Source organism: Megalopta genalis, chromosome 1 (genome assembly GCF_051020955.1).
Source record: "Megalopta genalis isolate 19385.01 chromosome 1, iyMegGena1_principal, whole genome shotgun sequence".
NCBI classification, from domain to species: domain Eukaryota; kingdom Metazoa; phylum Arthropoda; class Insecta; order Hymenoptera; family Halictidae; genus Megalopta; species Megalopta genalis.
The window spans coordinates 27,137,917-27,154,785 of NC_135013.1; the positions used below are offsets into that span (position 1 = coordinate 27,137,917).

At 43.8% G+C, this 16,869-nt stretch overlaps 1 protein-coding gene and 1 long non-coding RNA gene across 5 annotated transcripts in view; one reads left to right on the forward strand and one right to left on the reverse strand.

Annotated features, from left to right (window-relative positions):
* Positions 1–16,869, reverse strand: part of LOC117220956 (uncharacterized) — a 405,009-nt gene that overhangs the window by 352,723 nt on the left and 35,417 nt on the right. The window lies entirely within an intron of this gene.
* Positions 1–16,869, forward strand: part of LOC117220801 (guanylate cyclase 32E) — a 46,442-nt gene that overhangs the window by 6,306 nt on the left and 23,267 nt on the right. The window contains exons 1-3 of one of the 4 annotated variants that reach the window (XM_033471155.2): positions 10,248–10,621; positions 13,747–13,950; positions 16,177–16,374. In XM_033471155.2, the coding sequence (XP_033327046.1) occupies positions 13,762–13,950; positions 16,177–16,374 (387 nt within the window). In that variant the 5' untranslated portion in view covers positions 10,248–10,621; positions 13,747–13,761. Of the gene's footprint in view, positions 1–10,247; positions 10,622–11,459; positions 12,484–12,530; positions 12,786–13,746; positions 13,951–16,176; positions 16,375–16,869 lie in introns of those variants that run through there. The other 3 variants (XM_033471140.2, XM_033471163.2, XM_033471147.2) reach the window with 3 other exon arrangements.

Below are 16,869 nucleotides of genomic sequence, written 5' to 3' on the forward strand. Positions count from 1 at the left end.
ATTAATTTAAATTTGATCAATTTAGTTACGGTGAATTTTTAACGCGAAATATCAATTATTTCGAATTCGCTTCAACCTGCAGCTGAATTGCTGCGTTTGCCTCGCGTTAAGTCTTCCGCTAATATTACGAACAAGGTGTGTCATAATTTTCTTCTTCAAACGCGCACTTTAAATGTTTCCTCAACAATTAAAATCCACGTGCTCCGACGAAGTTTTATTTTTATCCCGTACACGACCACGCGGACAGAACGGAGTGCACGGTTTAAAGTTTTCTTTGACGAAGATTACTTCTTTCCGAACGCGCGTGTATCTCTACGTTTGAATATTCCGTCGAAACGGACTGTGCCCCGGTAAAGATCGCGCAAATTCTCTTTTCGTAGTTGCGAGCACGATCCGCGATAAAAGCAGGATTTCCCAGGATTCTCCATTGTAAGGTCGTGTTTTATGCCAGCTTCTGACCCACTTCAGAGGCACCAAAGTCTCCGCGAACTTTTCGTAGTAGTTTTCAGGGGAAACGGACGACCATGCACGGACAGAACCGATTGCGATCTCGTCCGGCAACTTCCTTGGTACTTACAACGGCTACCGCATTTTATCGCGTGCCGTCCGACGGACAATTAAACGTGAAAATCGTTCGCCGCTTTTGCCGGCGTTGGCTGTTCGACAGAGTTTCCCGAACCTCGATGTAAAAGTCGGGACCTTGTACGCGTATCGCACGATTAAAGCCGACGTATGAATCAGCTGCTCTCGTTGATCAGATATGAAGGATGACGACGGCTACGCGAAATGTTCCACCGCGAACGGGTGACGTGATTAAGAGGGAATTCCCGCATTATGAGTGCAAATTATCGATCCTCTTCAACCTGATGTAAATACTTCCACATTCTGGGATATGTTTACGAAATGGTTCGCAGAAATCCTGTATTGCTGGAATTGCAGCAGGAACGATCGCATGCTGCGCTATCGTAAAAAGCGAACCGTGCAATTTCCGTCTGAGGACAATTCCTTTCACGACACCGCTATTCTTTAGGGCGGCACTGCAGCTGGCGCAATACAGCCGAAATTAATAGCGTATTTTATTTTCGCCACGATGTACCAATTAATCCGAGCTGTCGACTACAAAAAAATTAGAAATTCCACTCGTTCAGACATTACGCTAATCGCTTCGAATGACTAATGACTGAGACCGCGAATTTGATGCGTTCGTGGCGAAATAGAGTAGTTGCAATTTAAATCGATAATAATATTTAAAGGAGTTTTGAAATTTCATCGAATTATTATTAATCTAATAGAACTCTTAAAGAATTGGTATACTTCGATAAATATAGTATCAGATTACTGTAGATTAAGTAATTAGTGTCATTGTAATGTTGCTACTGACCCTAGATTGACGCAACCCTAAAAATAAATAAAAAAAAAAAACAAAAAATAGAAGACCTTCTATTTCCTGCAGTTGAAGCAGGCAATTTTTATTTCGCGCAAAAATCCTCAGTCTACCAATAATAAACTTCTTCGCGTTAAATTCGACATATCCGAAGTGTCTCATCGTCATTATCGTATTTTTTTCGCTCCGTTTTTCCACACAAAAGCGTTTCGCGCTATTTTCCTGCACAAATTGAACATTTGAATATTCTCGGAACAATCGCGCACGAACAGTTTTACGAGCAAATAAAACAGTCGAACGAAATGTGCGGCGAGATAAATGAAATTTCCAGGAAAATGAACGAGATTCAAAGTCCATCGGTTTGATGGGTCCGGCAGATCAGAGGCTTTTTAATCAACGTACGAGGTCCGTCCGGAGTCCGTAGCGACGTTCTCTCCGAAGAACCGTCGATTCGCGAGCGAAAGAAGAAATTTGGGATACGTCGCTCGTAAATCCGTCGGGGGAAAGGTGGGACGCCGTTCGACCCCGTCTATATTTCGGCGGGACACCCCGTCGCGGCGCACCCTTCAGCCGGGTCCGGCCGCGAGTATACGCGTTGTTGTCCAATAGTGTTCGCAGAAGCTGCGCCACTCTCGCTCCCATAAGAAATTGTTATGAAAAAGGAGCCGACAAAAGGGACTGCCTTATTCCGCTCGATGGACCTTATCAGATTCCATCGGGTTGCAGCATGACAAGGTCTCTGACGTGCAGGCTACTCCGGCAACCTTACGGCCGATCCTTTTTCATACGTCCTCTCCTTCTCGGGGACGTCCCTCTCGTTCCGTCTCCTCGACGTATTTCTCGGGCGACGGCTTTCTTCTTGCTAATCAGCGAAACGGGAGATAAAAACGCGCGTCTGCCTCCTCCTTTTTTACTGCTCGAAATAATTTCGCCGGTCAACTGCACGGTCTCGAAACGGCGCAGCCGAGAAACCTTCGCCACCGCGGGGTGGGTCTTATTCGGAGCTGGAAAGGGGGTGGCGGAGGTCCTGTCGGAAACAATGGGAGAACCCGTCGTCGTGCGGAGCCCCGTTATCCGGGAACGTCTGCTCGAAGATCTGTTAAATTTCCGCGATGTAATCTCGAATTTTTTCGGGGAATTTTGCTGGCATCGTCGGAGGTTTGTCGACCCGTGTCGACTCTTTTGCGTGAAACGTGGATTATTTTATTTGTATTATTATTTCTATCGTATTATGTTATCCGGCGAATTCAATTGTTTAGATTCAAATCGTTGAACGCTCGATTCATTTCTTAAGAGAATCGATTTTTTCAGTGGCACGTACTTAGAAAATAACTGGTTTGACGTTTTTCTAAAAATAATTGCAAATCCTTTGGCGATTTTCTTCGATCGGCGGATATTCGTTCGAATTTCTAGTTTCGTCAATTTTTATATAAAAGACGGAGTAAGAGAAAGATTATCTTTATAGATCGAAGTACATATATATATATATATATATATATATATATATATATATATATATATATATATATATATATATATATTCCTTAATGTAGAATAAGAGTGTTAATACTTTTGGAACGAAGCACAATTGAACATAGACAAATCCATGATTCCGTGTATAATTTTCAAGACAGAAAAAGACACGAAGATTGTACGACGAAAAGGAAGGTTTTTCAGAAAGATATGCAAATTACACCATTTATTAAATCGTGCAACGAGGTAAAAATGCGAATGCTTTCAATTTAATAAATGTCACGCGACATTTCTCGTCATTTTCCTCAACCTTCGCTCAACCTTCACCGTGCTACGTAATTAATTCTCTCCCCGATGTGCATTACAAAATGAACCTTCTCCCGGAGGAAAACTTAGAAAATCGAATCGACGTTACAATTGTCCCATCGCCTCTCAAATTACGAACATCATCTCCCTCTCTCTCTCTCTCTCTCTCTCTCTCTCTCTCTCTCTCTCTCTCTCTCTCAGGTCTGCCCTCGCATTCCGACAACCACGAGCGAGATTGATTTTCAGTAAAATCGAGCACACGCTGATCGCGTAATTTCTGCTCGGAGCGAGAGTCGTAATCTCGCCTAATCAACTCGCGTCGCTCTTGCGTCATCGTCCTGCAATTACGCTTGCAGCAACAGCGGGTCTGGGGTAATCAATGTCGAACAACGTTTCCGCAGCGCGCGGATCTTCGTTGGATTTTGGTGAAACGACGCGGAAATAATGATCTCTCTCTCGCGCGCGCGCACACACACACGCATACCGTAACAGACGATCCACTCCAGATTTCGCAGGACATCGTGGTTTTTCCTTAGGCGCTCGCGTCCGCGCGCGCGCTCGCGCTCGCGTCGCTCGCTTTCGAGAAACTTCTAAATATAGTCAGCGGTATGTACAACGTGTTCCACATATGTAATAGCGATCACGTTTGTTTGCGCGGACGCGTAGAAGGCGCATTGGCGCGGGACACCATGGCGAATTGTAACGCGCTCCCGGCGAATATAGCCGTGGCGAGGCGGTCGTCGCCGCTGCTCCCAAGGAAATAGTAATAAAAACTGTGCAACCCAGCTACCTCGTTGCTTTCTCTTGCGACCTTGACGGCCTGACGGGCCCGAACGCGATTTCGAAAACGCCTTTCCTCGAACTTTTCATCGGCGAAATGGGGATCTCCCCCGGCGGAGCGACCTTCGCGGCGCGGTTTTACGCTCGAAGCGGCGAACGCGTTCGCGCATCATTCGTTCATAGTCCCTCCCCGGTTTCGCAATTATTGGCGATACGAAACGGGTTCGTTGAGAAATTGGCGCTTCGTCGATGCGGAAAAGGAGAATCTGCCAAGTTTCGCAAGGAACGTTGCTGTTTTCGTTTCAAAAGCACAACTCGACATTTCGATTTCGATTCGATTCGATGCGTTACTTTAATTTCATCGAGCTTTTGGGACCAATTAATTTGCGGCAATTATTTTCATGCGATAAAGCCACAATCTGTCCCGAACTTTTTACGAATGCATTACTCGAACGTCCAATTTTCAACTAAGAAACGAAACTCGCGCGCCGCTCGGCGACTAAGTGGTTCGCTTATCGCCCCGAGTATGTCGATTAGGGCAGCCGCGGGGGTTCGCGCGCGGATCTCCGAAGCTTATCGACACCGCGGGACCTCCCCCGCGGTCCTCGAAAAATCAGGCACCCCAACGGGCCACCGCGAGGGCCGCATAATGCCGATCGTATCGGCGGACGCGCCGGGAGCGGCGCGATTACGCGATAAAACGCGCGCGTTAGGCGGAATATTTATACACCGGCGCGCGATAAGGGCTGGAAATTTATCCGGGGCAAACGGAAATACGCGCGAGGAATACCGGAGACGAGGTATTCCCACCTTTTCCGACCCGTGCACCTGTCGCTCGCCTAAACGGCTCCGATCGTCCGCGGCACGCCGTTGCGATCGAGACGAGTGGCCCGTCGTTTCTCCCGGAGAGAAACGATTGTAAACGCTGTTGCACGTTGCCCGAAGTACGCGATGCTCGGTGCAGCGGGTTCGCGTGCGCATTTTTCATGCAATCGGAGAGACGCGATTGCCGCGGAAACCGATGATGCATTTCGAGGTCCGTATAATTTTCGTGCGCGCAGCTGCGCGGTATTACGGCGAAGCTTTTTACAATTGTATCGAAACGCATTTTTCATGCAATTTCAGAGATACGATTTGCCTCGGGACACGCATGGAAAACCGTAATAATTTCTGCAAGCACGGATGCGTGGAATTATGAGCAAGCTTTTTAAAAATAGGATTACAAATGCGCGTTTTGCAATCGTTTCGAAGCGCATTTTTCATGGCGTTTGTAGGACACGTTTGCCTCGAAATACGATACTTTTAGGGAAATCGTGCAATTTTTATAAGCAGAGCGGTGCACGATTACGATCGAGGTTTTTCAAATGAGATCGGAAAAAAGAGCATTTTAAAATCGTTTCGATTTCATATGAAAATGCGCGCGCGCTCTTCCGTATGAATATTGAACAGGTCTTTCTATCCGTACGACGATCCTCGCGTGGAAATCGTTTTCGTTGCCCGTCGACTTTCGTTGTCGCGCTAATTGCATTCCGGTTTGCCGCGCGTGCTTAAAAACAAGGGGTTTCTAAATCGCGTGCGATCCTCGGGCGAAAATCCTCTCGTTTTCATCGTTCATAGTCGGCTCGTATCGGCTATGCCCGACGCGGAATTACGAGCAAAAACACAAGTTCTGTCGTGCAGCTATTTCTACACAGTCATCTTCTCGGCGTTGTTCAAACCCGCGCTAAGTACACAGTGTTTAAATCGAATGATTCATCATTACGAACGCATAGACTTGGCTCGGTACGATCGCGTTGCTAGTAATACCGTTCCGAGTATTCTCGGCTTATATTCGCGGTAGCTGCCATTTATGCGGAATTAGCATGACGAATGAAAGCTATATTTAGAGGTCTAGTGTTTCTATTTCCCGCGACTCACCCCTATCGGCCGCGGATCGCGCAGATAATTAACATTCGTTGCTGCACGTGACCCGTATTACCGGCGATACTTTCATTTCCGGAATATGAAAAGAGGCATCGGGCGCGAGAGGAATAAAACGCCGGGGCTCGTTACGGATGTGTTAATGGCGCGGCTTTTAGCGATCCTCGTCGGCTGGAAGTCGCGAGGAGCCGCGCTCGATTGTTCACGGCGCCATAAATCCTGTTTCGGACGTTTAATATCCTCCCGTTTATAGCCCGAATCTCGATACGGCTTTCACGGATGGGTCGCCGAGCAACGGAGGAGGAACGTCTGCTTCAACCGCGATCCCCGAAAAAGAAAACGGTGGCACCTTCTCCCAAAATGTTGGCCGCTATTCGTAACTTCGTATGATCTTTTAGGGAAATCGGCGATCCCGCGTTTCGGAGATCGCTGAATTTGAATGGGTCGTGAAAAATGGGAAATTTGGAAATGGAAAGTCACTTCTTTTCTGAATTATATAATGATTTTCAAATGAAAGACGGTTTTCCGGTATTTGGCTTCGATCATATAATTGGAATGTGTTCAATATGACGATTTGAATTTTAACATATTCAACACTTTCACTTTACAGTTTGAAATTAAATATCTTAAAAATGAGGAAAAATCATTATCATCTTACTTTAACGCTAAATCTAACGATTCCTAAAAGTGATCAACGCGTGTTACTTTATAAAAATGACAAGACTGAATTTATTTAGACTTTTGATCATTTTTTATAAAAATCTATTCAGCGCAGTTCTTCAAAAAATCATAATTATTTCTTTCTTTCTTTCTTTCTTTCTTTCTTTCTTTCTTTCTTTCTTTCTTTCTTTATTAATGCTTCAAGCCAGATGGTTTATTTAGCAAATACGTTATTAACAAAAGTCCTATCTATATTATCAATAAATGTCATAATTGCACTATTTAAAAAACGTACCATAATTCCACTGTTAAAAAAGTGCATCGTAATTATGCTATTAAGAAAAAATGAATTGCTTCTCTTTGTGCGAAACAACATTTCGAAAAATTATTTTAAACAACATGTAGTCTGGAAGAAAAATTAAGGATTGCATTTGGGCCAACTTTTTAAAAAAAGGTTCCACGTGCCAGAATTCTTCCGTTGGCAGAAATGAGCTCGAACGCGCAGAGATCGGTCCGCGTCCGATTCCCTCGACGATTAAAAATCATGAGCCCCGGTTTAACGAGCCCGGTCCGACGTTTCACCGGAATTGGCAAAGAAATTTCGATCGGTAGTACCGAGCCGATTCGACTTTATGCGATCGCGAATCCAGCGATAAGTCGCTGCTAATTAAAATCGAGTGACTCGCGCGGGAACGAACGCGCGCATGTCGTCGAAAGTTGGAGAACGGATTCGTAAATAAAATGATCTCAGATTAGCGAAGTGCACCGTGGAATTGCCCGCGAACGATTTCCTGCAAGCTTTATACGCCGTTAGCTCATTTTCGTGTGACACGGAATCCAATAACATTTTTACCGGCTCTTAAAATCGGTAGTACACGTTTCGAGAAAACTGAGACCGACTGTAACTCTTAACGAACAGATTTATCGATCTGTAAATCGCGTCGGATGTTTTTATAGCTTGAAATCGCGAATGAAATCCGTAATACGGTGCATCGAAGCTCGGCGGTTATGCCGCTTGCATTTTCACTAAAATGGCGCAGGTGAAAATGTAAATAAAAGCGGAGAGGCGGCACGTGTCCTGTGCGTGTTTAAAACAACGAGCGATGTATCGTTTTGATGCAGTTCGCTTGATTTTCTTTTTACAGATGTCCTCTCCGCGCTTCTCGCATTTTTTCAGAGGTAGACGAATTTGAAAAATTGCTGTTTTCATGTAATGCAACGTTCTTTCAGAGCGCAGCGTAAAAAACGAACAGCTTTTGCGTTTAAAAATCCACCCTAGATATTGATCAGTTTTTAAAAATCGATCAAAAACATGTCGTGCTAAACCTACTAAGCAATTGATTAGTTAAAAATGATACGAATAATAATAATATAATATATAATAATATAAATATAATAATATAATAATAATAATAATAATAATAATAATAATAATAATAATAATAAAATGATACGGTAACTCATGTGCATTGCTTTTTAACACTAAAACTGTCTAACGTGTGTCGCTTTATAAAAAGAACAAGGCTGAATTTACGTGGACTTTTCGCCACATGTAATCATAATTAATTTAATTGCTGATATGCAACATAAAAATTTCGTTCGATTGCAAGAAAGTGAAACAGAGAGAGAGAGAGAAATCACTTATTATTTTTTTCTCTTAATAGAAAGCAACGATTCATTCGATGCTCCGCGGTTGCGTACGCGGATCCTCGAATCGAAAATAAGTGCAGCGTTCCGAATCTGCAACCTCGTTGCCGAATCGTAAGGCAAAGGGTTAACCGAACCGTTCGATGTGTCAAGAACGGTTGCGCAAGCGGGCCGCTGACTAATTAGCGAAAGTCCGTTCGCCTAATTTGATCTCGCGGTGATCGAGGCGATCGCCGGTCGATAAGAGTTGCGAATGTTTGCTCGGCGTCGAGTCGACGGGATCGCAGCGGTCGAATTTCGTGCGTGCCACGCGCGCAAAACCAATCGGACGGACACGCCGCGCCGAATGATTAATCGGTTGCGTTCGGCTCGCGGGGCGGCTCGCGTTTCACAATTAACATGTAAATCGGGAGGATGAGGGACGCCGGCCCGGGAGAAAGGTGGTCGACGTCAATTTCGTGGCGCGATCTCCTTTCGGGCGGTTTGAAAAATGGCGGACAATGTTATCTCGCCGGAGATAAATCTCTCGATAGGGGAACCCGATGGCCCGGCCGCGCCGCGCCGCGCCGCGCCGCGATTTTTATCTGGTTAATTATTGCCAGGTGCAGAGGAGGTGCGACGTGTTCGATGGCGCTTGTACAAGTTCTGCCGAGCCATCGATCGGCGACGAATCAACCCGGAGAACTAATTCGCCCGGTTAAAGGGTCGTGCTCGGTCACCGGGTCGAAGAAACGCGATTCTTTTCACAGCAGCTGTCAGACCGCCCGGAACATGTTCTCGTGATTTAACGTAATCGATTGTCGAGAGCGCCGCGTCTTGTTTTGATACGGAACGTACATCGAATTACAAGTTGAGCAGCCGATATGTCAAGATGACGAACGGCATCTTTTTTTCGAATTTTCATTCTCCTGCTAAAATTGAGGAAATTGTTTTTTTGTTCGATAGAAACTTCCTTATTGATTAGTATAAAAATATTATTCGCGTTACTGTGTTTTCGAAGTTCACGCAGGATCTCCGGTAAATCGTGATAAACAGATTTCATGCAAATATCGATCTTCGCACGTCATTTTACAAAAATTGAAATTAGGGGAAAGTATTCTTCATCGACCGAAAGAGATTACTTGACGTAGAAAGATAATAAAAATGCCATCAATGCCAATATAACTCTGACATACGTTTCCTTGCATTTTTAAAATTTGCACATGCCATAAATGCGCGGAGACCCGCCGTTTACTGATAAGTATTTTTAACCCTCATCCGTTCCTCGTGTCAATTTGGCGCAGATTTCGCGAATACTGAAGAAATAATCTGTTCCAGAGATCGTTCTATTAGTTCTGAACAATGCATTTGTAACAAAAATTAGTCAATCAAATACTAGAAGCCAGGAAACACATTTAAGAAACTCATTAAAATTCTTAAGGAGAGAAATAAACGTCTGAAAAGTTTCTGTAGCTTGCAATAACTGCAGACGATTTCTATCCTGCACAAAAATCCGCAGTAATATACACGAGTAAACCAATTACAGTAAATTCTCCCTAATTGACCCTGAGCTTGTACACAAAAATGCACAATGTGGAAAGAGGAGATACGATCATTCGAGTCTCGCGGCTCATTTTTATAACCACCGATTGTCAAATAATCGTACCTCTTCCCAAATTGTCCACTTTTAATCCCAAGCCGAGGATCAATTAGGAAGACCGTACTTTGTAATTATTAATTAGAGCCTCGAGGAGTTAAAGTGCTCGGAAACGCGACGTAAGCTTCTCTCTTTCAATTTCAGCAAACAGAATTCGCCGCGACGTGGCAGACTTTTTCGGAATGTTTGTTCGGCGGGCAGCCCGAGTTAATAAACGCGGGGGCATCTCGTTAATTACGAGTCGGAGCACGGCCATTCCCGTTCGTCGCTGCGTCGAACGGGCCTCGACCGTCGCCGACGCTTTCCTCGAAAGTCGCGGCAGCCTCGTCGCGGCGACGATTGCGTTTTTCCTCGTAGATTTTCGCGCAGAGAACCGCGGCGATAAAAGTGCGCGGTGCTGACGCAATGAGTCTAATTATATTCCATTCTCTCATCAGTGGTCGGGTCTCTCTATCGCGGTACACCAGTCGCTCGCTTATTATTAATAGTGCTCTATTTTAATAAACCGTGAAAAAAGCGTCGAGGCCGGGCCGCCAGGACGTCGAGCGGGTACACTGTTCGCCGGCTGCTAATTACGCAACGGGAAGAAGGTTACTTAGACGGATCACCGATGAGAGAGATCTCGGGACGAGTGCGCCACGGGCGGAAAAGAAGAAAGGCGGCACCGTTGACTCGCCGTCATTGATTAATAACAGCCGCGCGGACGATACCGGGCCACGGATAAATGATTATTTTCCTACGATACGCTCGTGGGAAAACGTCGGGTCCGTACGGAATACGGGACACGCTCGTGAAACATTGCTGCTCGATCCGCGGTAAGTTTGCCCGCTCGCTTATGCATATGCATGGGACGCGTCGCCGCGGTTTCCACGGCGAGCATAGGCACATCGCGAGGATCAAACCCGGGGAACGCGTGATTTCATTTCAGCCGCGCGTCTTTCTTCTGGACGCTGTTCACGGAACGCGATTAATACACCGTCGCCCGTTAGTTCGCGGATTTTGTGCGATTATGGCACTGTCGGCCTTCGAAAACGCGGTGACGAATAACGCGCGAGACGTTTCGGGAAGATCGTTATTCTCGGTTCTTCTTCATCTTTTCCTGTGATTTATACGTTGCGGCGCCGTTGAAACGCGCTTGGAAATATTTATTATGTCTTATTTCTCTGAACAACGCCATAATGATTCAACAGTGGTTTCACTGGAGCGCTAAAAGCGACTGTGATTTTATATTCAGCGACGCGATATAATTAATGAGATGAGTCTGTAACGTTCGAGCGAAAAAGAGAAATCAAACGAATGTTTAACATGATTGACATTGATAAAGCCGCGATTTAAAGAGTTAAATCGGCCGGCACGGTGATCGGTGAAATTCTTCCACGTCTAAAAAGCTATCGATCATGCATTCAAATTCAATCTCGATAGGAGAGCAGAGCATGAGTTTGTACCGTAAAAGGCTCAACAGGCAAAAAGTAGATACTGCGATACTGCGTCGAGATATTGCAACAAAAAGTACATTTCTGTAGGCGAACGATGATTTGTTGTCTTTAGCGTACCTTTATGATAAAACAGATTCACGTGTGAGCATGAATAACGAAGAAGACCCTCTTGGATGGCCCATTCTTTACGAATAAACGACTCGAAGATATAGAATAAAATATTTTCATTCGAGGTTAAATTATGGTCGTGGATAACGTTCGCTTCCGAGTCATCGAGCACGCGTGCATTGTCATCCGTTGTAAGTAGAAACAGCACGCCATGACCAGACATCGGGACTGGGGAAAAATAGATGTTTGAAATAGTGAATAGACTGTAAATAGCTTTAACATCTCATGCAGTGCGGTATTTGGCAAATAAACCTTCTCTTAAATAGCCGTTCGATATATTTGAAATGCTATTTCCATACACGTGTAAAGAAGTTTGTTATCCAAATTTTGTATTGCAAAAGTGAATACGAATATTTATAGTCTATTCACTATTTCGAATATCGATTTTTCCACGGCCCGGCCCGGCACGCGTCACAAGAACACTTGATCGATTAGAATTAGAATAGATTGCACCCACTGCACCCAGGTCAGAGTCTAGTTAAAAACAAGGACAAATTTTCCTCGCTTTCCATTAGCTTTCCATTAGGATAGATAACCAATGTTGATTCGAGGCTCCTGTAACTCTGGCCTCAAAGTGCAGCTTTTATCAAAAAATCCGTATGCTACCGTTACGATGAAAATCTCTCTGAAATACGCTCGCATACGCGTGCTTTAACGCACTCGGGGGAGCAATCCGCGACGACGACGTTGTTGCCAGGACCGCGAAAAAGCGTTGCACTCTTCTAACGAGCCGGCGATCCCGATGCAATTTCCAAGCAGCGCCGTGTACACCGACGAGAGCCGATTCTTCCACTTCCGAGCCGGTCGTCCGTTTTTCCCGTAAAAAAAAAGAAAAAGAAAAGAAAACAAAGGCACAACGAGCGGCTCGCGTATCGAGGTTTGACCGATCGAGACGTCGGAGAAAATAGCTCGCGGACGACTCGTGGCTTGCTGGCAATCAGTCTCGCGCTACCACAACAGTCGGCCAGAAAAAGCGGCAGGAGTACGGGGGAATCGTAGTGGTCCAGTGATTGCGGTGAACGGTGGCGAAATGCAGGAAGAGGAAGTGCGCGCCACTCCATAGGAGATTGATGGTGTTTATTGCAACCCCGTCGAGCTTACCGGTTTCATCCATTACCCTCCCTATATCTTTCGCCCGCAAGCTCATGCTTTTATTGGCCCCAGTTGCAAAATAAAAGCACGCGACCGTTCGTTCTCTCGCTCGCTCGCTCGCTCGTTCGCTTGCACGGCTCGGCTCGCCCGTTCGCGTCGGCTCGGCTCGCGAAAGTGCAACGATTGCATTCCCGCGAGTGATGAACGAGCCACCAGGACGACGCAATCTATGATAAAAGCGCCGGCGAAAGTATCGTAATTCCATCGACGAGTGGCTTCTGCGGTGACTCTCTCTCTCTCTCTCTCTCTCCCTACCTTTCTCTTTCTTCGTTTCTCTCCCACTCTCTTTCTTTTTCTTTCTTCTATCTCTTTCTTCCTCTTTCTTTTTCTTTCTCGCTCTTCCTTTCTCTTTCTTTCTTTCTCTTTCTCCCTTTTTCTTTCTTTCTTTTTCTTTCTCTCCAATTACGGTAATGTCTCTCTAATTGACGCTCAGGTTATCCACAGAAATGGACAATTTTTACAGCTCGTTTTTATAGTCAATTCGTAATTATAAAAATGAACCGCAAGAATCGAATAATCGTATCTAATTGTCCATTTTTCGTGGACAATCTGGGCGTCAATTAGAGAGACATTACTGTAATTCTCTTTCTCCCTCTTGCTTTCTCTTTCTCCCTTTTCATTTCTTTCTTATTCTTTCTCTTTCTTCCTTTCTCTTTCTCTCCAACTAATTAATTATCTTTCTTTCTCTCTCTCTTGCTTTCTCTTTCTCCCTTTTCCTTTCTCTCTTTTTCTTTCTCTTTCTTTCGTTCTCTCTCTCTCTCCAACTAATTAATTCTCTTTCTCTCTTTTGCTTTCTTTTCTCCCTTCTCCTTTCTTTCTTTTTCTTTCTCTTTCTTTGTTTCTCCTTCTCTCCAACTAATTAATTCTCTTTCTCTCTCTTGATTTATTTTTGTTTCTTTCTCTTTCCTTTCTTGCTTTCTTTTTCTTTCGTTCTCTTTCTCACTCTTGCTTTCTTTTTCTTTCTTTCTCTTTCCTCTCTTGCTTTCTTTTTCTTTCGTCCTCTTTCTCTCTCTTGCTTTCTTTCTCTTTCTTTCTCTTTCTCCCTTTTCCTTCCTCTTTCTTTCTTCCTCTTTCTCCCCCATTTTTTCTCTTTCTTTCTTTCTCTATCTCTCTGTCCCTCTCTCTCGTCGTCTCCTCCGATGCTCCAACGAGATCGTTGCTCTACAAGTTCCTTGACTGCGAAGGTTCCTCGACTGGGCATGCTACTGGCAAACGTGGAGAGGGCTTGTCTATTACTAACGGCGATCCACGTACTACTCGTGAAGGGCGCCGAAGCGGAGACCTTCACCCTCGGATACATCACCGGCTCGAAGAGACCTCCAGGGGACCAGGAGTATCACAAACCCGGCGTTCGGATATCCGGTGCAATATCGCTCGCCGTGGACGAGGTAACGCATCCCCGCTTCCCCTTTCCTCCACCGGCCTTTCTGCGAATACACCGGCCGACCGCAATTAGCGCGGAAGTCGTTAATTAATAGGTTCGGGAGCTCTGCCGGTTATCGCGCGACCGAAATAGAAATGAATTTGCTATGAGCGGACCTTACCTCGTGCAATCGGTCGCCGTGAGTTTATAATTACGCTACGGATGTTTGCGCGCCAGTGATATGCAACGGGTATGCAAAGTGTATCGGGTCGGACAATGAATAATGCAAGATTTGTCCGCAAGAGATCGTTCAAGGTATTTTTAGCATTAACGGCTATTTCGGAATTTTCGAGGTACGCGCTGAGTCGAAACTGTTGGAGTGTTGGTGCAAATCGATTCGAGGATAAATTTTAGTGATGTACTGTTGCATGATCTCTTATTTTTGTAAAGATTCCTGGTATCCAAAGTTGGGCAACGTTTAAGTAACTGTTCATCTGAGTGATTATTTAAATAGGGAATTATTTGTTATTTAAGAGAAAATTTGTTATAAAAGAGAAAAATAATTACTTATTATTCATACAGATCCAAATAAATTGTTTCTAATATTACAACTCATTTCTTATTTATAAATACAATTTCAATCGTTAGCTATTAATTATCGTTTAATTGCTTATTACGCTATAAAAAACAAAAATTCGCTTTTTATCTAGATTCGAATAAAAAGTCACACTTTATTTGCAAATAAGAGATAATAGATAAATTATTTCTGGAATTATTTGAATGATTTTTTAGTTAAATAAAAGATTTAGTCATAATTTGCGAGTGAGACATTAGGTCAGTTTGTAGTTTCTTATTTTAAATAAAATTTGCCCAATACTGCTGGTAAGAAGCGTCTCGTCTCGACGCTATCAAAACATTTATTACCGAGGAACACGCGTTTGCAATGAATTGAATCTATCCAAACGAGAAGTCACGCATAAACATCCGCGATCTAATAATAAAGTGTCTATAATCCGAGGCACAATGTATTTCATGCTTGGCAGTCGTCCCGCTTGGACTTATATTTGTCGTTCCGATGAAGCGCCCGATACAACATTCGAAATCTCGGGTCTACCTAGACCCAGGACTGGGCAAGGGCCAAATTATTTTCGATTTCGTCCCAAGGGGAAAATTGTTTAAGCATTTCGGCTCGGTGCACAGTAGTCCAAGAAGCGTTAACTCGTGGCCAGAAGTCAACTTTCCAACTTTTATATTATTCAGAATTTTTGTCCCTTCGAGGATTCCTTCAAAATCGAAAATATATACGTTATAAAGAAAAAATCTTCGAATCGAAACTAAAATTAATTATTTCCACTAGTCCCTATGGTATATCGAATGCAAAGTGTGTCATACATTTTTATATGTATCAACAACTGCATTTCAGGTATTTATACATTTCACAAGAATTTTTCAATTCGTAAAGAGAAAATGTTGCTTTTTACTAATTGGAGCTTCGAGGGAGCTTGTAAAACAATGATTAAAAGTGCTAAACATCGCATTTCGTTTATATGAAAGTTTGCACTACCGCTAACATGTTCGCGTAAGTTTTAAGTGCAAGTACCTGAAAATATGAATTCTCTGTGAATTTTAACAAGCAAACATTCGCAGTACTAAAGCGTTCTGCGATCGGTCTAATGCGAAAATATTTCCAACAAAGATTCATTAGCATTTACATTTCTACAAATTTTAATACACAAAATCTCAGAAGCAAACTCCTTAAAATAATTCCTTCAAATAATTAAAGCAATCTCGATTTTTTCGAAATTAGTATATATTTTTGACTTCATAAAATCACAACTGATGTCAAGACGAATTCAATGACCTATTACACCATGACCTCAAAGCTTGTAATAACGCTGAAATAATTTTGGACAGAAATTATATATATATATATATATATATATAATTATAATATATATATTATATTATATATATTATATATATTATAATATATATATTATATTATATATATTATATATATTATATTATATATATTATATATATTATAATATATATATTATATTATATATATTATATATATATAATTTCTGTCCAAAATTATTTCGCTTCGCGGACCGCTGCGCGGAGGACAGCTTTTTCCCTCGGTTTTTTTTTTTAAATGCGCTGACGCTGCTACGTGGTAATGTGCGCGAGTACGACGGATCTTAATTAATTCATTGAGAGGGATATACGGTTTTCCGGGGAGTTTCAGGTGAACGCGGGCGAGCTCGGCCGACGGGGACACAAGCTCGACTTCGTCGTCGCTGAAACTTATGGGGTAGAGGAGAACAGCATCCGGATGACTGCGGATCTGTGGACGAGGAACATCAGCGCGTACATCGGTCCCCAAGAAACCTGCATCCACGAGGGCAGAATGGCGGCCGCGTTCAACCTCCCCATGATATCTTACGTGAGTGCCGTTGCGTCGGTCCCATTCGTTGACCAAAAAACAACCACGCGATATCGGGAATCCGGAAGATATCGGAATCGTAGTCAGAGTTTATCGCGGAAGACGGAGCGATGCGCTTTTTACGCGGTTTTCAGCAGAGCCGGCTCTCTCTCTCGCGGATGCATTACTTTGGTAAATCCAACTAAACCCGGAAAACCGCCCTTCGGCCAAGCCACTCTCAAACATACGCGTGCGGGTATGCGCTTCTGGTAGCACTCTGGTCGAGTAACAAGTTGGCAACATGCTTTTAGTCCGAGACCATTTTTATTGCGGTTCCTCTCGGACGTGCCGGGAAATTCGCGGCTGCGAAAACATTCCCTGGTTATCCTATTAACTGGAGTCATCAAATATATTCGTTAGTAGACCGCGGACTTTTATTCGAAATAAAAACTGTCCGCGTTGATTGTGAGGGACGGAAGTCGGGTAAAAATGTTTTTCCTCTTTTAATCAGTTTAA